At 38.3% G+C, this 22,421-nt stretch overlaps 1 protein-coding gene across 3 annotated transcripts in view; it reads left to right on the top strand.

Annotated features, from left to right (window-relative positions):
* Positions 1–22,421, top strand: part of SNX6 (sorting nexin 6) — a 53,841-nt gene that overhangs the window by 18,307 nt on the left and 13,113 nt on the right. For all 3 annotated transcript variants that reach the window (XM_045800165.2, XM_087859018.1, XM_045800176.2), the window contains exons 6-10: positions 968–1,091; positions 9,135–9,230; positions 11,394–11,499; positions 17,226–17,301; positions 19,020–19,059. In XM_045800165.2, the coding sequence (XP_045656121.2) occupies positions 968–1,091; positions 9,135–9,230; positions 11,394–11,499; positions 17,226–17,301; positions 19,020–19,059 (442 nt within the window). The remainder of the gene's footprint in view (positions 1–967; positions 1,092–9,134; positions 9,231–11,393; positions 11,500–17,225; positions 17,302–19,019; positions 19,060–22,421) is intronic.

Raw genomic sequence — 22,421 nt, 5'->3', positions numbered from 1 at the left:
GTCAGGTATTTTAAGACTTTTGTCCATGCTGGGTGCAAGCAATAGTCTGAGAGCAGACAGAGATCTATACTTTTATAGTTATAAGACTGAAAACTGGAAATTAGCAGAGCACATTAATATTAAAGAATCTGTGGTTTTCCAGTGGCCCTGATCATGATTCTTTTGTGGTCTGGTTAGGGGTTGGATAACAGAGAACCTTGGGTTTATTCTACTGCTACCTCCATCCTCTGCATCCTTCTTTTTTGTCTTCACTGAATGACTACCCTCACAGAGATCAAACTTCTCCCAACATTGGTCCTGCTGGTTTGCTGGTATGTAAAATTTATCCTCCTTGCACGTAGTTGAAGCAAGAATATTGGGTCTTTTCCTTGAGTGTTTCTTTTTTCCAACTGACATGTATTACTATATGATCGCTGTGATTCACTGATGATATTAAAATATTTTAAACACAGTTTTTCAATGTAATGACAAAAATCAGTCTCTGCGGTATGCTTTTTTCTTGTGTGTTTGGGTCATTAGATGAAAATAATGTTAATGTCAAAAATATGTTTACTGAGGTTTGGGTTTTTTATTTTATTTTGTATAAAGGTGTTTAAATGCAGTAATTATCTAGAAATTGAGTCGTAAAGATTGTATCAGATAATTTGTAGTATACTTTCTCTCGAGCTGAAAACAAGCCCCTCTGTAGTTACCTTTAACATCAATTTGCATAGGAAGAAAGGTCTATAAAACCTAAAAATATTAACATTTAAATATAATAAATACTATTAACTAGCATGAAGCCTTTTCAGAGCTGGGTTTTACATATTTTATTAACAGTTCAACTAAAATCTTTGTTTACATGGATTATATCTTTGTATCTTTAATTTTGCATTAGGATAATTCAGAGTATTTGTTGAAAAAATTGTTGCAGATGATTTTCTAGTTGATGAGGTGTTTTACCTTTAATTTTGTATATTGTTTCTAGTGAATATTTGGCAATATTCAAGAAGACTGTTGCAATGCATGAAGTGTTCCTATGTCGTGTGGCTGCACATCCTATTTTGAGAAAAGATTTAAATTTTCACGTCTTCTTGGAATATAATCAAGATGTGAGTATTGATCAAAGTGATCAAGGTTTATTTTTAGAGTTACTAGAAAAGGCAGAGAATAGTGAAATGACCCTTTTTTGTAACATTCTTATATTTCAAGGCAGTTTAAAATGACACTTCTGTAGTGGTAATAAGGTACTTCAGAAGAATTTAAGTAGATTAATTGAAGAAATAAGGGTCAGTCAGGTCACTACATGGGATATTGATCTTCATCCTGAACCGTGAACTTCTTAAGGAACAGGGTTATCAACTTGATTGTTTCTTAAATTTGAGTTTGGAGTCCTCTGAAACCTTATGGGGAATCCCAGCAAGGCGCTTAAGCTAAAGAATTCCAGATTATTTTTGGGTTAATCATTGACTTTTGATCTCTTTCACTGACCTTCTACAGTGCGATTGCTCCTACTCTTCCTCCCTCCCTGCCTGAAAACTGTTACGGTGCAAATAGAAAAATTGATGCAATTGAGCTTTAAAGATTTCTTCATTCACAGTACTGGCAAAAAATTTTTAATGGGTGGGCAATACAGATCTTGGGATTTATATTTGGATGACAAAATTAACTCTCAATTTTAGCAAAAAAGAAATGTAGCATGGTGCCAGTTTTCTTATAAGTCAACATCAAGATCAAGATTGTGTATATAAATTTGGCCTTCTGGTTTGGTTTTAGTGGACATGACAATGACAATAAAATGTCCTAAGTCTAGCAGTAGAGAGAACACGTTTTTTTTAAAGGGTATGAAGTAACTCAAGATCACAGAAACATAGCACTTAAGCATGGGTGCGTTCACAAGTGTACGTGTGGTATGTGATACTGGCATTGGTCGTTTGTAACTAGGAATTGTAAAGAATGCTGGTTTTATATTATGAATTATAAAAAGCAAAAATAATTTGTGAGTAGAATTGCCAAAGAACACATGATATAGAATGCTGTCATCAATTTTTTACCGTTATGTGTTTGTTTTTCCTCAACTTTATTCATGGCCTGGACCAAAACCTTAATAATAATTGGTAGAGCATCATAGGTATACAGTGAGGTGTGGTATTACCAGCTCAAGGCCACTTGTGCTAAAGGAGCCTCATGCTCCACGTACTCTATCCCATTGCCAAATCCCTTAGTGCTATCTGAAATTACATATCTGTATTTTTTTTTTAGATTTATTTATTTTAGAGCATATGCAAGAGCAGGGAGCAGGAAGGTGCAGAGGGAGAGGAAGAGAATCTCAAGCAGATCTTGTCGCAGGACTCAGTCCCAAGACTCAGTCCCAGGACCCTGAGATCACGACCTGAGCCTAAATGAAGAGTCACACACTTAACCTACTGAGCCACCCTGGCGCCCCATATATATATATATGTATTTTTAAAATTTGTATATTTATTATTTGTCTCCCTCTACTAAAATATAAGCTCTCTGAAAGTAAAGCTTTAATTTTTCACCATTGTATCCTCAGTACTTTAGAATAGTAGCTGACAAGTAAGTATTTGTTAAAATGATAAGTGAATGAGGGGCCCCTGAGTGGCTCAGTCGGTTAAGCCTCTGCCTTCAGCTCTTGTCATGATTCCAAAGTCCTGGGATCGAGCCCCGAGTCAGGCTCCCTGCTCAGTGGGGAACCTGCTTCTCCCTCTCCCTCTGCCTGCCGCTCCCCCTGCTTCTCCCCCTGCTTGTGCTCTCTTACTCACTCTCTCTCAAATAAACAAGTAAGATCTTTTTAAAAAATGATAGGTGAGTGATTATTAATTGTATAGATCAGCTTTAGAAATAGCTTTCAGAAATCTTAGGATTTCATAAGTTTTCTCACATCAATGTAGATTTTTCTTCCTCCCAAACGAATACATGCTTAATAGAGATAATGATGTGATACATTGTAATAACCCTTTTAATATCAGCATATGGTGTTTTGGGAGAAATTCTAAAAAGACAGGAAAGTGTTTTGCAAATAATTAGTAGCAGGACACCTGAGTGGTGCAGTTGGTTAAGCGTTGGACTTTCGATTTCCACTCAGGTCATGATCTCAGGGTTGTGAGATTGAGCCCCACATCAGCATGGAGTCTGCTTAAGAGTCTCTCGCCCTCTGCCCCCCCCCACCCATGCACGCATGTTCTCTCTCTTTCTCTCAAATAAATAAATAAATAAATCTTTCTAAAATACGTAACTAATTAATAGCAAGTACATTAACGGGTTATGGAAGATCATAGGCCCAAAACTAAAAAGTTTTTCTTAATCTTGTTCTGATGCTGTTTCTCAGATCTTTACTCACTTCAACTGGGGCAGGAAAAGCAATCTGTCTGTGCTGTTTTGTTATCTAAGTTTCAGGAGGTCATGGGACTGATGAGCTGTTGAAGTGGGGCCAGGGTGCTTGAAGTCTAAAAAGGCCATGGAGCATCTAGGAGGCCTGGAAAAGCTTTTCTAGCATTTAGTTGTGTGAGAAGTAGTCAGTGTTGTAAGGAATTACTGCCTTTAGTGTTGCTTTACTTAGGTAGCTGTATACCTTTTCTGTTTCTGCTAGGTATAGTCTGAGTCTGCTTAACGGTAGGTTAAATATTTAACCTAATTAACACCCTAATGTCCATTCAGTTCTTGCTACCTTATCAGTGGCCACACCCAGGACCCTACCTCATGTCTGAGTTCTTAAACTCTAGTAGTAGTAGACTCCAAACATAAAGCAACTCTCTTTTTCCCTATTCCTATTTTGGTTGTTCTTTGGCTCACTGGTACATCTAAACCTTTGACCTCTCCTGCATTTTGACCCTGTTAGCAGCCCTTTTGTCTTGTCTTCTTTCTCATCTAGCCTAGATTGCCTGCTCCATCATTTGTAACAAGATTAAGACTTTAGGGGCACCTCGGTGGCTCAGTCGTTAAGCATCTGCCTTCAGCTCAGGGTGTGATCCCGGAGTCCTGGGACCGAGCCCCACATCAGGCTCCTCCGCTATGAGCCTGCTTCTCCCTCTCCCACTCCCCCTGCTTGTGTTCCCTCTCTCGCTGGCTGTCTCTATCTCTGTCAAATAAATAAATAAAATCTTAAAAAAAAAAAAAAGATTATGACTTTAAACAGCTCTTTCCCATTTTCCATAAAAGCTCATTTCAACTTGTAGCAGTTCCTCTTGATGAGCAAATGACCTTGTTCACTGGGAAGTGGAAGCCAGTCAGAAATCAAATCCTGCAACTCCATGTGTCTCCCCCCCAAGCCTTCAGCAACCGTGGCAGCCACACTCATGTATTAGCTTTCTTTCTTTTTCTTTTTTTTTTAACTTCTTTCTTTCCAATCTGGACACCCTTTTAATTTCTTTGCTTGCCTAACTGCCCTGGCTAGGACCTCCAGTACTATGTAAAATAGAAATGACAAGAGCAGACATCTTTGTTTTGTCTCTGATCTAAGGGGGAAAGCATTCATTGTTTCACTGTTAAGTATGATATTAGCTGTGGGGTTTTCATTGATGCTCTTTATCAAGTTGAAGTTCCCTTCTGTTCCAAGTTTGTTGAGTGTTTTTGTTATGAAGAAGTATAGCTATTGAGATGATGTGGTTTTGTCCTTTATTCTGTTAATATGATGTATCACATTGTGCCTTTCCATTTTGATGAAGATACCGTTCTAGCTCTCCTGTATCCCATGTACTTCTGTATCTTTGGGATCTCTTCTGAGTTTTCTTCTTAACTCTGTAGCTTCTTCCTAGTCTCCTTCATGAGTTTTTCCCTCTGTATATCTATTCATTTAAATCTGATGCTTCCTAGGTTCTCCACTGACTCCTCCAGAAGTTTAGAAGTTCCTCTGGGGGCACCTGGGTGGCTCGGTCGGTTAAGTGTCCAACCTTTTTTTTTTTTTTTTTAGGATTTTATTTATTTATTTGAGAGAGAGAGAACACGAGGAAGGGTAGGGAAGAGGGAGAAGGAGAAGCTGACTTCCCACTGAGCAGGGAGCCCAATGCTAGGCTCGGTCCTGGGACGCCAGGATCATGACCTAAGCTGAAGCCAGGCACTTAATCGACTGAGCCACCCAGGCGCCCCAAGTGTCCAACTCTTGATTTTGGCTCAGGTTGTGATTTCGGGCTCATGGGATGGAACTCCACATCAGGCTCCACGCCCAGAGGGGAGTCTGCTTCTCTCCCTCTGTTCCTCCCTACCCCTCCACTTGCTCTCTTTCTAAAATAAATGAATAAATCGTAAAAAAAAAACAAAAAAAAAGTTCCTCTAGATTTCTAATTCTATCAGTTCTCCCTGAGTGATGTCATTGACTCCTGTGGCTACAGGTACTCTAATATACTATTAACTTACAAATCTGTATCACTTCTGAATCCCAGCCCTCTTTATTAAATAGTCTCATGAAAACCTGTATTTAGATGTCCTTTTGGCATTTTACCCTCAGCTGATCTCTTCTTTAAACCCATGCTTCCGGGGCACCTGGGTGGCTCAGTAGGTTAAGTGTCTGCCTTCGGCTCGGGTCGTGATGCTAGGGTCCTGGATCAAGCCCCGTATTAGGCTCCCTGCTCAGCGGAGGGCCTGCTTCTCCCTCTCTCGCTCCCCCTTTTATTGCTCTCCCTTTCAGATAAATGAATAAAATCTTAAAAAAAAAATAAAAATACAAAATAAACCCATGCTTCCTTGTGTGTCCTCTGTCTCAAAGAAGGTGCCGCCACCTTCCAATTCCTTAAAACCTAAAATTGCTAAGGTGCCGCAGTGACTCAGTTAGTTGAGCAACCAACTCTTGATTTTGGCTCACATCATGATCTCAGGGTCCTGGGATCAAGCTCCGAGTTGGGCTCTGTATTCAGCATGGGGTCTGCTTGTTCCTCTCCGTCTGCTCTTCCACCTGCTCTCTCAATCTCTCTTAAATAAATTAAATAAATTAAATATTTTTATTTTATTTTATTTATTTGGCAGAGAGAGAGAGAGAACACAAGCAGGGGGAGCAGGAGAGGGAGAAGCAGGCCCTCCACTGAGCAGGGAACCCGATGCGGGGCCCCAATCCCAGGACCCTAGGATTGTGACCTGAGCCGAAGGCAGACGCTTAACCAACTGAGCCACCCAAACACCCCTAAGTAAATAAAACCAAAAAAAAAAAAAAAAAACTAAAAATTACTCATTACTCTTCCTACTTCCTGTTCCTATTAGGGAAAGAGCAAATCCTGTCTGTTTTACTCCCTTACTATATTAGGAATGTGTCTACTTCTTTACATCACCAGACCTAAAGATTCGTTCTGACTTTTATAATTTGGATTATTTTAAAGGTATTTTTGGTTTTTGTTTTTTATTTTGAGAGAGAGAGCATACACATGTGCACAGAGGGGCAGAGAAGAAAGAGAAAGAAAATCTTCTTTTTCATTTAAATTCAATTTAATTAACATGTACTGTATAATTAGTTTCAGAAGTAGAAGTCATTGGGGCGCCTGGGTGGCACAGCGGTTTAAGCGTCTGCCTTCGGCTCAGGGCGTGATCCCGGTGTTACGGGATCGAGCCCCACATCAGGCTCCTCCGCTATGAGCCTGCTTCTTCCTCTCCCACTCCCCTGCTTGTGTTCCCTCTCTCGCTGGCTGTCTCTATCTCTGTCGAATAAATAAATAAAAATCTTTAAAAAAAAATAATAAAAAATAATAAAAAATAAAAAAAAAAGTAGAAGTCATTGATTCATCAGTTGCATGCAACACCGCTCATTACTTCAAATACCCTTCCTTTATGCCCATTACCCAGTTACCCCATCCCTCCACCCATCTCCCCTATAGCAGCCCGTATTTTGTTCCCTGTGAGTCAAGAGAGAATCTTAAGCAGGTTCCACATTCATTGCAGAGCCAGGTGCGGGGCTCCCATCTCACGACTCTGAGATTATGACCTGGACCAAAATCAAGAGTCGGATGGATCCTTAACTGACTGAGGCACCCAGGTGCCCCTGTCCTTGACTGGATTCTTGAAACAGCCCTTGACTGTTCATTCAGCCTCCAGTCTTATCTTTCTCATCTCCTAAGTCTGTATTGAGTTCCCTTGCTGTTCTCCTAGTGCCCTGTGGATTCTCTAACATTGTACTACTCACCCTCTGTTTAATCATGTGTTTCTCTGTATTCTCCTCTGCACCATAAATTACTCTTAAGAGTAGGCACCACCTTGGGGCACCTGGGTGGCTCAGTTGATGGAGGGTCCGACTCTTGATTTTGGCTCAGGTTATGGTCTCTGTCCTGGGATCGAGCCCCCTGTTGGGCTCCATGCTCAGCGAGGAGCCTGCTTGGGATTCTTTCTCTCTCTCCTGTCCCTAGCCCAGCTCAATGCCTGCTCTGTTGCATGTGCTCTCTCTCTCAAATAAGTCTTTAAAAAAAACCAGAGTAGAGACCACCTCATAATCATCTTTATATCCGGAACACCTAGCACAGTGCAGGATTTTAATATACATTTGTCAGTGGTTTGTTAAATGAGTGAATTAATGAATTAATTAATCTTAAAAATGCAGTTTAAGAGAACACCCAGAGTGCATTGAGAAGCCTAAAGATAAAGCAGTTTGGAAGGGTTTCATGAAGAGATATGTGTTAATTTGGATGTTTAATGACACCTGAATAGAATTTTTGGTAAGAGGAGAGATACCATTTCAGGTACAGAGGAATCTAAAAGTTCAGAGCTTCTTTTGAGAACTATTTGGAAGATAAGGTTCTGTGGAGGTAGGGTGGTAGATGGAAAGATAAATTGAACCAGATTGTCGAAAGTCTTGAATACCCTGCTAAGGGGATTGGCTTTCAATCTCTAAACATTCTGAAGCTCTGTACAGGTCTTGTGTAAGGAAGAGATGCTCAAAATTTGAGTTTGGAAGTCATCAACAGAATGGATTGAATTGAGGAAATGAGGGATGTTAACTAGTAGTCCAGTGTAGTAGTTAGGCAAGAAGTCATGAGGTTTTTCACTAGGACAGTGGAAAAGGACAGATTTCAAGCATTTGATGGTAGAACTTGAGCTGTGAGAGACAAAAAGAAGTTGTAGCTTGTTCCAGGATTTTTCATTAGAGGTGTGGGGTTTAAGGGGAATATGTGGGACTCTGAGAGACTGGTTGGATGGAGGGACCATGGATAGGGAACCAAGAAGAGGAAAAATTTGGAGATTCGATTATAATGAATACTATCTTAGTCTAATGTGGGTTTAGGAGAATCTCCAAGGATATGATACAGGCAGTTGAAAATAGGGCTTGAGGTTCAGGAAAGAGCTTAGAGGTAGTGATCATGCTTTGTGAATCATTTACATAATGGTGAACATGGAAGCCATGGCAGTAGATACAGAAATTGGATGGACATTCCTGTGTGGGACACCCTGATACAGCAAGTGGTACAAAGAGTTAGGTGCTTCTCAGTTTTGCCTTTAGATAACCATTCTTGCCATTTAGAGTCACCTTTTGTGTCCCTTATACTATAAGTTTCTGATCCCTAAAACAGGACAAGACATGATATTTGGATGAGTTCAGGGTGAAGAATTTGCAGAATATGGGGGACCTGGGTGGCTCAGTCGGCTAAGCGTCTGCCTTTGGCTCAGGTCATGATCCCGGAGTCCCAGGATCGAGCGCCCATTGGGTTCCCTGCTTAGCGGGGAGTCTGCTTCTCCCTCTGCCCCTCACCCTGCTCATTCTCTCTCAAATAAAATAAATAAAATCTTTAAAAAAAAAAAAATTGCAGAATGTATTTTCAAAGCTTTTACAGAATCATATGTTGGTGCATTGGACTCCAATAAATTTTATATCTTTAAAGGAACTCCTGGATTAAATTTTTAGTTGTCTTAATATATTACTATATATATGATGGGAAGGCTACTTGCAATGGGATTATCAAATATACTTATAAAATTTGAGTTATCTAGGCGTTATTGTAGATCACCTGAATCTGAATCTGAATCTTTGGGAGTGAGGCCAGCCTCCTCTTTAATACCCTAAAGTTTGAAAGTTACTGATAAACATGGTGAAGTTGACACTTTATTAAAGTTTAAAAAACCAAGATCCTTTTGTGGTTGCCATTTTGATGTCAGAGAATAAGAGGCATTATTTCCATTTGTAATCTAAAAAAATTGCCAACTTTAGTTTACCTTTCTTTCAGCTGAGTGTGAGAGGAAAAAATAAAAAAGAAAAACTTGAAGATTTCTTTAAAAACATGGTAAAATCAGCAGATGGGGTAATTGTTTCAGGAGTAAAGGTAAGATTTTATTTGATTAACAGAGGTATTGGTTTGAGAATCTACTTCTTTTAAGAAGATAGATTTGAGATTTCAATGTACAGATGCCTTTATTGTAGTAAAAGAGGAGTTTGAACAGTAGAATGCTTAGGCCTGGGAATCTGGGCCCCCTGCCCTGGATTCTACTCTTTAAAGAACTTCCTTCTCCCAGGGGTGAGAGGTCTGTAGGTCCAAGGGAATTTGCCCACCTGGAGCACATACCCCTTCCCTCCAAACTGGACTATGCTTTAGGGATCTGGAACCCCATATTTCCTTGCCCAAATCTGAGGCCTGATTCCAACCCTTTCTCTTCTGTGGGCCTCTTCCCTGAGTTCATCTTCCAGTGTGTACATTCATGGGTGGTCAAGGGTGACCTTGGAACAGCTGGGGAGAGGGAGGGCTCAGGGGAGAAGATCAATGTGCAGGATAGAATATCCATACACATGGGGTTCCTCCGGGTGCCTTACAGAGCTGCAGGATAGGACACAAAGAGGGGCTGCCTCCCTTTGTACACTTGCCCTAGGCCTTGGCCTTACAGATGTTAGGGGCAGACTTGGGTTCAGATGTGGAGTTAGAAGAGCTCCTTTGAGGTTTTAGTCTTGTTGTGGGGCGCCTGGTTGGCTCAGTTGGTAGAGTGTGTCACTCTTGATCTCGGGGTCATGAATTCAAGCCCCCGTTGGGCATAGAGCTTACAAATAAATATATAAACAGGCATATTTTAAATTAATATAAATAAATAGCACCTAAGTATTTCTTAATGATGTTCTAAAAATGGTACAAGAATTGATTTATCTGAAGACTCTAACCATTGAAAGAGAAAAATGTTTATATTACATTGTCAAGCAGATACTAAGAAAGAGATAAAGAATGCTGCTTTGTGGGGCGCCTGGGTGGCACAGCGGTTAAGCGTCTGCCTTCGGCTCAGGGCGTGATCCTGGCGTTCTGGGATCGAGCCCCACATCAGGCTCCTCCGCTATGAGCCTACTTCTTCCTCTCCTACTCTCCCTGCTTGTGTTCCCTCTCTTGCTGGCTGTCTCTATCTCTGTCAAATAAATAAATAAAATCTTTAAAAAAAAAAAAAAAAGAATGCTGCTTTGTCATCAGTGCCTATTTTTATAGATCATCTACAGTAAAACTTAGGTGAAAAGTATTATTTATTTGATTTTATACTTTGGTTTTTCAGAGATAGGTCAGTTGGTATGTTGACAGTGCATGTGTCATGGCTACTTTCTAATAAGGACTCCACTTTCTTCCATTTTGATGCTCCTTATGCATTAGTATTGAACATTTTTCTTAGCATTAAGTGTAAACCACTATATGGATTATGATTTTGGTAAAGTGGTAACTAACGTTTTTTGAACATTTACAATGTGGTGTTTGTTAATCCACGTTTTATTTACTCTTCAACCCTACAAGTTGGATAGTTTTATCCCCACTTTAACAGTTAAGAAAATTGGTACACATGAATTACAGATTTTAAAGGACATTTTGTTTAGTACTGACTTTCCCATGTTCTGTTGATGTGGATTTGAATTAAATCATTTCAGCTGGTGCTTTTTCAAAAAATGCTGTTTTAGAAAGGAGGGAAGTACTTCTAATAATTTTTATTTTTAATGTGTATCTAGCTTTGTTTCAAAAAAGATACAGTAATTGCTCCCAGAAAGCTAGTTTGACCGTGTTTCCCCAAAGCAGTCAGAGAGGGCTATAATGACAAAGGCCTGGCAGCCTTCAGGAATGGCTCATAGAATACGTAGTAGACCAAGAGAAATAGATTTGGACTTGTCTATCAAAATTTTTTTCTTCTCAAAAGCAATTGATTACTCCCCCTGGCAGTAATGTATTTGTTGGAGAGGCGGGACTGAGACACAGAGCACAAGTAGGAACACGTTTCAGTGTACAAGATGTGAGCACGAACCATATGGGAGGATCTAAGCCTTCAACTGCAAAACCATTGCCGATTTCTTCCTGGATAGATAGAAGTGCGTGTCTGTATAAAGTCTGAACTTGATGAGATCATTAGAACATCTGATTATTAGAGGATAGCTGTGCTGTTTCACTGATCTTTTATGGTCATAATGGTTAAGTGGTTTATGTATTACCCTAAAGCAAATAAATGAAAATTTATATTTCCTTTTGACCCTACAGGATGTAGATGATTTCTTTGAGCATGAACGAACATTCCTTTTAGAATATCATAACCGAGTTAAGGATGCATCTGCTAAATCTGATAGGATGACAAGATCCCACAAAAGTAAGGTTTTTCTCTGTGGCTAAAGCTTACATTTTTATAATGGAATAATTGTAAGTTACTATGTTACTTATAGTTTATAAAAGTCTTGATATAGAACAGTAGTTCTAAAACTGTGGTCTGTGAAGTCTTGACCCTAAGGCTCTTTATTTTTAGCAAGTCTGTGAGGTCAGAACTATTTTCATTATAATCCATGATGCTTTTTGTGTTTTTCACCATGTTGACATTTACACTGATAAAGCAGAAGCCGTGGTGGATAAAATTACTGGTGTCTTAGCACAGATCAAGGCAATGGCACCAAATTGTGCTAATAGTCACTATATTCTTTCCTGCAGTGCGTTTACAATTAGGAAAAAAAAATTCAATTAAGAATATCCTTGATAGGGGAGGCTGGGTGGCTCAGCCGTTAAGCATCTGCCTTCGGCCTGGGTCATGATCCCGGGGCCCTGGGATCGAGCTCCGCATCGTGCTCCCTGCTCGGCGGGAAGCCTGCTTCTTCCTCTCCCACTCCCCCTGCTTGTGTTCCCTCTCTCGCTGTCTCTCTCTGTCAAATAAATAAATAAAATCTTTAGAAGAAAAAAAAAAGTACCCTTGATAAAGCAGGTAAAATTACTAATTGTAATAAACACTTCCCTCGAGTTCACTTTTTTAATATTCTGATTGGTGAACTGGAAGGTATACATAGAGCACTTTGCGTACTGAAGTATAATGGTTCTCTTTAGAAAAGCACTTTGGTTGCAACTGAATTAGCCAGAATTTTTTTGTTTTGTTTTGTTTTTTCCAAAAAACACCATTTCTACTTGAGAGAACAGCTGACAAACTATGATTATTCAGATTTGAGTATTTGGTAGACATGTTCTTAAAAATTAAGTGAGTCTGTCACTTCAAGGAAAACAACTGACAGTATTTGTTGGCAATGATAAAAGTCAAGCTTTCCAGCAATAATTAGAATTTTGGAGAACTTGAATCCATCTTCATAAACTTGCTTCACAATAATTAAAGGCTTGCCTGAGGAGATTGATGATAATATGTGAATGTGGTATTTTTGATGTTTGTTTATAATGAAATGTGACAACATTTGGAAGATCTGCATAAATCATTGAACCAATATTTTCTAAATGATCAAGTATATGATGTTACAAAATCATGTATGTAAAACATTCTTTCAGAGTTCAAGATGGACTAATGTTTTCTTTTAACAGCTTTATTGAAGTATAAATTGATGTCAGTGAGTTGCAATGTTCAAAGTATACAATTTGATAAGTTTTGACATATGTGTAAAATCATCACTACAATCAAGATAATGAACATATCCATCACCACCAAAAGTTTCCTTACAGTATTCCCTTTTGCCCTGTCTCCAGACAGCCACTGATCTGCTTTCTGTCTCTATAGATTAGTTTGCATTTTCTAGAATTTTACATGAATGGATCATACTATATGTACTCTTTAGTATTTGGCTTTAAAATTCAACAAAATTATTTTGAAATTCATTCATGTTGTGTATATCAAGAGGTCATTCCTTTTTATTGCTGAGTATTATACTATTGTATGGATATACACAGTTGTTTATCCATTCAGCTGTTGGTGGACATTTGGGTGTTTGTTAGCTTTAGGCTGTTATAAATAAAGCTGACATGAACCATCTATATGTAAATCTTTGTATGGAGATGTGCTTTCATTTCTTTTGAGTAATACCAGAGAGTGGCTGGGTCATGTGGTAAGTGTATAATTAACTTTTAAAGTTTTTCCCAACATGGGGGCGCCTGGGTGGCACAGCACTCCTCTCCCACTCCCCCTGCTTGTGTTCCCTCTCTCGCTGGCTGTCTCTCTCTCTCTCTGTCAAATAAATAAATAAAATCCTCAAAAAAAAAAAGTTTTTCCCAACATGAAATGATTGTACCATTTTACATTCCTACCAGCTGTGCATGAGAGTTCCAGTTGCTCACATCTTTTCCAAAAGGATATTCATTCTTTCTCCTTTTAGCCATTCTTATAGGTGTCTCAGTGTGATTTTAATTTGCATTTCCCTAATGAATGATGATGCTGAACATCTTTTCTTACATAAGTCCTCCAGCTTTCTTCTTTACCAAAGTTGTTTTGGCCCCTCTTGGTTCTTTACGTTTTCATATGGATTTTTAGAGTCAGCTTGTCACTTTCTACAAAAGTGGTGTCTGGGATTTTGATTGGGATTGTGTAGAGTCTGTAGGTCAGTTTGGGGAGGATTGACACCTTAACAATATTGATTCTTCTGATAGACGAATATAGTGTATTTCTCCATTTAGTTAGGTCTTCCTTAAATTCTCTCAGCAATATCTTATAGCTTTCATTGTACAGATCTTATACACCTTTAGTTAGATTGATCCCTAATTATTTTTGATGCTGTTGTAAATGATGTATTTTTTACATTTCAGTTTCCAGTTCTTTGCTAATATGTAGAAGTACTATGTATTTTCTATATTGATCTTATACCTTGCAGTCTTACTAAATAAACTCACTTATTGGTTCCAGTAACTATTTTGTAGATTCCTTAGGATTTTCTACACAGATGATCATTTGCTAATAGAAACAATTATACTTCTTTCCAATTTAGAGTCCATTTATTTCTTTTCTTTGCCCCGTTGTACTGAAGCAATAACTGTAGCTCCAGTGCAGTGTGGATGGGAGTGGTGAGAACAGGCATCTCTGCCTTGTTCCTGTCTTAGGGGAAGGCATTCATTCTTCAACCATTAATTACGGTGTTTGGTGCAGGTTTTTCCTAGATGCTTTTTATCAGGTTGAGAAAATTCTCTAATAAATTGATAGTTTTCTGAGGGTTTTTTTTTTCTTTTAGGTCAGGAATGAATGTTGGATTTTTATCAAATGTTCTTTCTGCAACTACAGTGTTGAGATAATTATATCATTTTTCCTTTTTAGTCTATTAATATGATTAATTGTACCGATTGATTTTCAAATATTCTTGGGATAAATATCCCTTATACCAATAGAGTTTAAATGTAATAGAGTTCAGGGACCCTTGGGTGGCTCAGTCGTTTAAGCAGCCTACTCTTAATTCAGCTAAGGTCATGATCTCAGGGTCTTGGGATCACTCCTTCATCAGGCTCTCCTTCTGCCCCTCTCTCTCCTTTTCCGTCTTCCCCCACTTGTGTGCTCGCTCTCTCTCTCTCTCTCTCACGTCTTTTTTTTTTTTTTTTAAGATTTTATTTATTTATTTGACAGAGAGAGAGACAGCCAGCGAGAGAGGGAACACAAGCAGGGGGAGTGGGAGAGGAAGAAGCAGGCTCCCAGCAGAGGAGCCTGATATGGGGATCGATCCCAGAACGCCAGGATCACACCCCGAGCCGAAGGCAGACGCTTAACGACTGAGCCACCCAGGCGCCCCCAAATAAATAAATCTTTTAAAAAATAAGTAAATTGTGCCACCTTGGGTGGCTCAGTCATTTAAGCATCTGCCTTCTGCTCAGATCATGATCCCAGGGTCCTGGGATAAAGCCCTGTGTCAAGTTCCCTGCTCAGTGAGGAGTCTCCTTCTCCCTCTGTACCTCCCCCTGCTCATGCTCTCTCTCTCAAATACATAAATAAAATCTTTAAAAAAAAAATTTGCAGGTGAAATAAACAAAAAAAGCAAAACATTACAGTGTACTATAATCAGTCCTGTAATGGAAGTGTATATTCATGCTAGGGAAACAAAGAACTATAAAGGTAGAAGAGAATCATCTGTTAAAAAAACTGAAGAAAATATTGGTGATTCTTCCTTATTCTGTTTATTTGGCCAAATGGAAAGGTGCTTTTAAGAAAGATGGTTGTGGACCCCTTTACAAAATCATAATTATTACATATAACTAATTACATAACAGTTCTACAGAATTATAAAGTAAAATTTATTTTTTCATGATGCATGAACTTAGCCTGGACTATGAAAAATTAAGTTTTCAACATCCCTGTAATGTATAAAATCAGGGCAGTTTGCTTGTTTTCTGTGATCATATAATGATATAACAGCTAAAGAGGGTAGTGTTCTCAGAGCCAGATATTAGGATCCAGGAATTTCTTGCTCTAAAAAATATTTTCAGGGTCAATTTAAGTATAAAATATTAATGTATTTGATATTAATCACAAATCATTTTTTATTTCTGCCTGAATAAACCAACCTTTATGTGATTTTTAAGTGTTATTTTCTTTAACTTAAACTTTTAGGATAATAGTGAACAATCTCACATATAGAAGTTACCATTCAGAGTCTGAAGTTTGTATTCACAGTTTCTTTATGGGGGCACCTGACCAGCTCAGTTGAGTAGAGCATGCAACTGTTATGTGAGTTTGAGCCCCATGTTGGGTATGGAGCCTACTTAAAAAAAAAAAAAATTCTTTATGAAAGATATCAAAACAGATCTGTTTTGAATAATTTTAAAAAGTAAATAGAGTCACCAGATGTCAGTCTTATTTGTTGACTGTAACTTTGTACAGCATAAGAAAGTACAGTGTAAGGATTAATGTTTTGTTAGAGAATAAACAAATTAAACCTTGTAGAAATACTGCTGGCATAAGTGGGAATTTCCATACAAAGTAGGCATGTCTCAGATTTCGTTAATAATAGCAAACATTTGTATAATACTGTACTTGCTATGTGCTAGGTATATACTAACATTTATTAATTCTATTTAGTCTTAAGTAATTATGTGGAGCTGGTACCATTATTATCCCCATATCCAGATGGGGAAAGCAAGGCATACACAGGTTAAGTGATAAGCTCATGGTCATATAGCTGGTAAATTGGGATTGGACCCTAAACAGTTTGATTCCAGTTCCGTGCTCTTAACCATTGCACTATACTATCCTTTTTCTGAAATGAGTAATCTTTTCTCAACAAGTTGTCCTGTGGGGTGAGCCCTAGGAAAAATATTGTGCTGAAGTTGAATACTACCCAAGGGTAATGGTGCTGCCACCATTCACCTAGCTTCCCAAGCTCCATAATTTTCCCTCCTACCTCAGGTCTCTTGTTTGTAAATCCTACCTATTACGATTCCTAAATATCTCCCAGCTTTGTCGTTCCTCTCTGCTGTCACTGTTTTTGCTATCTTGATCCTGACCATCAGTATCTGACACAACAAATTCCTAGTTGGCTACTCTGCCTTCTGTGTCTCCATTTCTAGTCTTTAATTCGGGCAGCAGAGTTTGTTATCTAAAATCTTTAATGGTTGATTTTACCACTGCTGTTATTTTAAAATGTTTAGTAATACCCATTCTTACAAGATCAAATCCAAACTTTATCGTATCTTAGAAAACCCATTTTTCCCCCTAAGATACTTCCGGTTTATTTTTCCATCTTCAACTCTATCCACTCTCCTCTGTACCCTGTAGTGCCTTCTTCCTATAAGGCTGTCTGAATATACTGTGCTCCTTTATGTCTCTTTGGCCTTTATCCATGCTCTCCCCTCCATTTTTCCTGGTAAAGATTTGCTTATCCTACAAGTTCTGACTCACTCAGTAGTGTCTGTAAATCCTTCCCTAACTTACCCAGGTGGAATCATCTGTTTCCCCTGCTGCCATAGTAGTTTGTTCTATTTCTGATATAATATTCATCAACTTATATTATAGCTGTTGTCATTTCCTTCACCAGACTTGGGTTATCTCATACTGCATACACATTGTTTGGCAGGTAGGTGCTCAGTAAGTATTTTTTAAGTCAATGAATAAATATATTAAATTCTAAAAAATTTTTTCCATAGGTGCTGCAGATGATTACAATAGAATTGGTTCTTCGTTATATGCTTTAGGAACTCAGGATTCTACAGATATATGCAAGTAAGGATTCTGATTTAAAGCATTAAATAAAACAGAAAAATTTTGTTGACAGCCTGGACACACAGAATATTTCTGACTCAAGAGTCATTTAGAATATCTTCTTCAAAATACCTCAATAATAAGGCGCTTCTTATAAACTTGGATTGGTGTCATTTTTTTTCTACCATTTCTGTCTTATTTTTTAAATCTGAAAAGTAAAAATTGACTTGAAGATATTTTAACATTTACAAAGCTTTATTTGATGAAAATTGGCTGATTTATGTACGTAAGGAAGAGGGAGACAGAATTTATGTCAAAATGTTCTTAGGTTTTGATGAAGTTTATTATATATAAATGTTTTAGAGTTAGAATATACTATATATGTATATATTTCTTTGAGGCCAAATTGACTTTTAAAGTAAGATGTGATGCTGTCAGTGTATACTTTTCAAAGAGGCTGGCTGTTGTAGTTTATAAGTGTAATGAATCTTAGGGCAGTCCTAGAGTGACCTGATGGGAAGGTATTATGCATGTTAGTATAGAAATGCTCTCTGGATATTTGCCTACATAGCTGTCCTTTATTTACTTCATACTAGTTTTTCACATTAATCTAACCATAGTTAATTTTAGTTGTTCCTATAATATTATTTAAACCCAACTCTTCATTGAAAAATAATCCAAACTTTTTTTTTTCAACTTTAAGTGGCAAAACTGTTTTCATAGTTTGTCTTTTTTTAACCACATCCTTGAACTTTTTTCTAGTATATCCTGTCTTAGTAGTCATGTAAGATCAAAATTTTTTGGCAAACAAGGTACTATATATAGCTTACATTAATTAACATGCTACCTTCCCAGTTAGTTTCTAACTCTTTGATAAGAAGAAAAAGTCAACCTTGCCGTGTGTTATTAGACATAAACCTGTCAAAGCAAGTTCTTTTTGGTAAAACAAAGTTCATAAAATTGTGTTTTAGCTTTCAGTAGTGCTTGCCTCAATCCAGTTAAAACGTCACCAGTAATTACATATTATTTCACAGAATACCCTTTTAATAGTTTGACATTGTGAAATTTTTTAGTTGGTGTCAGCATTTGAGAGGGAGGCTCTTTAGTTAAAAGTGAACATGAATTCTGAAATAGAAATTGGTTATTCATTTCCGTTATTTTCTAAAACAAAGCAGCTCTATTTGAAGATGTTTACACATAGTATAGATAAACTTCAAGAGCTCCAACTTTAGTGTTTTCCTTTTAAGTCAGCCTCTTTGGATCTGGTTGGTGTACTTCTATAGTAATTTTGAAGATTGGGCTTTATTTAGTATTATGTGGCATATTGCTGAAGAATTTAAGGAAAAATTTTTTTAATTTAAATGTCTGGCTTAGGGGTGCCTGGCTGGCTCAGTCAGTGGAGCATGTGACTCTTGATCTCGGGGTTGTGAGTTCGAGCCCCACATTGAGTGTAGAGGTTACTTTTCAAAGCATATATGAAATAAATAAATGTGTGGCTTAGACTGGTACCTTGAAATGGGAAGATTTTCTGTAACGGTTTTCAAGTAATCTGTTTTATGGGTGGAAGTGTAGAGGTGTTGAACGAAATCAAGTCTGCAGTGAATAAGACTGATAAATATTACTGTAATGAAATGAGAAATTTCATTATTAATACAACGGTTTGGGGGCATATGCTCTGAACATTTGAAATGAAAAATCATTTCAAAGCTGGCTTCTGATGAAATATTTTTCCCTTCCAGGTTTTTTCTCAAAGTTTCAGAACTGTTTGATAAAACAAGAGTAAGTACTATCCGTTAAACTTTGAGAGTCTAAATCTTTGCATGCAGTAGTGTGTAACCTGTTGTGGTTGTGTTTAGCTTTATTGAGAAAGATGAGCTATACTTCAGAAGGATGAAGAGACAGATTTAGATTTGAAAAATTGAGGGTTTTTTCAGGAAATTCATTTTTTTGTTACGGCTTTGTGGTATTTCTGTAAAAGTTCACATTCTTGATCAGAGAACATGTTCATTATGAAACAGTGTTTATTTTTATGAAGACTGATCTTCTTCTGGGGCTTTGTAAGCTAGAAGAAAGTCTTAGACTCATTATAATTTTACCAAGATGATAATTGCTTTTGATCCCGCATGACATTGGTTTAAAAATGAGTTGTATCGGGGCGCCTGGGTGGCTCAGTCGCTTAAGCATCTGCCTTCAGCTCAGGTCATGATCCTGGAGTCCTGGGGACTGATCCAGGCGTGGAGCCCAGAGTGGAGCCTGACATCAGTCTTTGCTCTCAATGGGGAGTCTGCTTCTCCCTCTCCTTCTGCCCCCCCACCCCACCCCCATGCGCATTCACTCTCTCTTATTTTTTTTTATTTTTTAAAGATTTTATTTATTTGGGAGAGAGAGAGAGACAGCATGAGCTGGGGGGAGGGGCAGAGGGACAAGGACAAGCAGCCTCCCTGCCAAGCAGGGAGTCTGATGTGGGGCTCAATCCCAGGACCCTGAGATCAGGACCCAAGCCATAGTCAGACACTTAACCGACTAAGCCACCCAGGCGCCCCTCACTCTCTCTTAAATAAATGAATAAATCTTTCAAAAAATTTAAAAAATTAAAAAAAATAAAATGAGTTGTATAGATACAAGACAAATATACAACTGCAGAAAGTGTAGTTCATAGTAATAATTAATGTTGACATAGTCTTGCAGGGATCAGTCTTAGATTCAGTAATATTTAAACACTTTGATAAAGGTGATAGAATAGTGAAAATATTTATTCGAAGTTTAAGGGTACTTAACTGAGAGTGGAGGTGGCTAGTCCATTGTAGAAATATGATTTCAACACGACTTTGTCAATTGAGTAATGTGTAGTGAAGGTAATGGAAAGGAGATATTCTCTCACAAAGGAAAGAATCATTAAATACATAAATGTTGTTATGCTGAGGTTCATTATTCTGCTTTTGGTATTTGTACCAATGAGCATTTTCTGGGAAGATATCATTGTTTTTCTATGTGTTTACATCAAAAGAACAGGGATTTATCACAAACAGCTTTATGTGTCAGTAGATGTGCAAGTACATGTCACATGGAATTAGATGTGCAAGAGATTTATTGGGAAGAACAAAAAGGAAGGAGCAGGATAGACATGAAGAGCCTTCAGACCGTAGTGCAGGTCTATACCTGTGAAAGGAGAGGGCAGGGGAGAGGGGACTGGGTAGGAAGAGTTTCAGACCATAGCATAGTTCCAAGAAAGTTTTGTCCAGGTCAGCCAGAGGGGCTTATTAGAGGGAGTGCTTCGTCTGACTGTGTGGGCCGGCACTGCTGCTCCTGTGCTCTGTGATTAGGAGCGGCCGAGGCAGGGAGGGGAGGGTGCATCACAGCCTCGGAAGGACTATTGGTCCGGATCTAGAGAGATTGCATTTGGGACTCTGAACCATCTCTGCTCCTTGCAGCAAGCAGTTCCTCTTGAAGGAGACCTACGTGGCACGGCAATCTTTATTTCTTTTAGTGTTTTTGTGGTGTTCTGGTTATTTGCTGTGTTAACAAACCATCCTAAAATCGGTAGCTTAAAACAACATTTTGTTATGCTAATGAAGTCTTTAGGTCAAGAATTCAGAAGAGAAAGCAGAGATGGCTTGCCTCTCTGCTCCATGATGTCCGGGGCCTCAATGGGGAACTTACGAAGGCTAGGGACTGGAATCCTCTTTCAGATGTCTTGGGGGTGATACTGGCTCTCAGCTGAGACTTCAGCTAGGGCTCTTGGCTGTAGCATCTGCATGTTGCTTTTTCACGGAGCTGCTTCAGCTTCCTCACAGCGTGATGGCTATGTTCCAAAAGAGGTAAAAAGCAGAAATCACTAGTTTCATTAAGGCCTGAAAACTGGCACAGCATCACTTCTGTATTGATCAAACAGTCTTAGGGCCCAGATTCAAGGGGAGGGGATATATATACCCTACTTCTTAATGGAAGGAGAGGAGCCATATTTAAAAGCACCTGACATGCGGGGCGCCTGGGTGGCACAGCGGTTAAGCGTCTGCCTTCGGCTCGGGGCGTGATCCCGGCGTTCTGGGATCGAGCCCCGCATCAGGCTCCTCCACTATGAGCCTGCTTCTTCCTCTCCCACTCCCCCTGCTTGTGTTCCCTCTCTCGCTGGCTGTCTCTAACTCTGTCTAATAAATAAATAAAAAATCTTTAAAAAAAAAAAAAAAAAAAGCACCTGACATCCATCTAGCATATGACCTAGATTTATCTAAATCCGTTTATCTAAATTTATCTAAATCAATTTTGAATATACTTTGTGCATTTATCTGTTAGATTAAGAAGTTTCATTCACTCGGAGAACTTGCTAAAATAAAGATACCAAAGTCTCAAAAAAAAAAAAAGTTTCATAAGTTTATTTCTCTATAATAAAGGAATATTTCTTAAGAAACTTCAAGTTTTTTTCTTTTTATTGAGGTACATTATACATACAGGAAAGAGCACATATCAGAAGTATACAGTTCAGTGAAATTTTTACAAATTTAACACACCCATATAATGAACACCCAGATCAAGAAATAGAATTTTTACCAGCAGCCCAGATGCCCTGCGCCTCTCAGCTGCTGAGTCATTACCTCCTGCAAGGGTAACCACTATCTTTGCTTCTAACAGCAGAGATCAATTTTGTTGTCATATTTTATATAAATGCTTTATGTTATATGTATTCTTGTATGTCTGGTTTCATTTACTCAGCATTACGTATGTAAGATGCATCCATGTTTTTGCATGTTTGTATAGCTCCTTAATTCTTCTTGCTGTATAGCTTTCCTTTGCAAGAATATACGTAAATTTATTCATCTGCTCTGTTGGTAGGCGTTTGGAGAGTTTCTAGTTTGTGGCCGTTTACAGATAGTACTTCTAAGACCATTCTTGCATATCTTCAGGTGAAAATAAGTATGTATATCTGTTGGGTGTGTATAACCAGGAGGAGAATTAGGGGTCTTAAGGTCTTTGTGTGAAAAGCTTTCAAAGGTAGTGCCAAATTGTTTCCCAAAGCAATTGTACCAATTTACATTCCCACCGGAATAAATGGGAGCATCGGGTTGCTGCACAAGCTTGTATTTGTTATCTTTTTTATTTGAGTTATTCTGCTGGATGTGTAGGGTTTTTAAATTTTAACTTTA

Source organism: Ursus americanus, chromosome 35 (genome assembly GCF_024610735.1).
Source record: "Ursus americanus isolate L20-20 chromosome 35, mUrsAme1.1.p, whole genome shotgun sequence".
Lineage (NCBI taxonomy): Eukaryota > Metazoa > Chordata > Mammalia > Carnivora > Ursidae > Ursus > Ursus americanus.
This window is presented reverse-complemented; position numbering and strand designations above follow the sequence as displayed.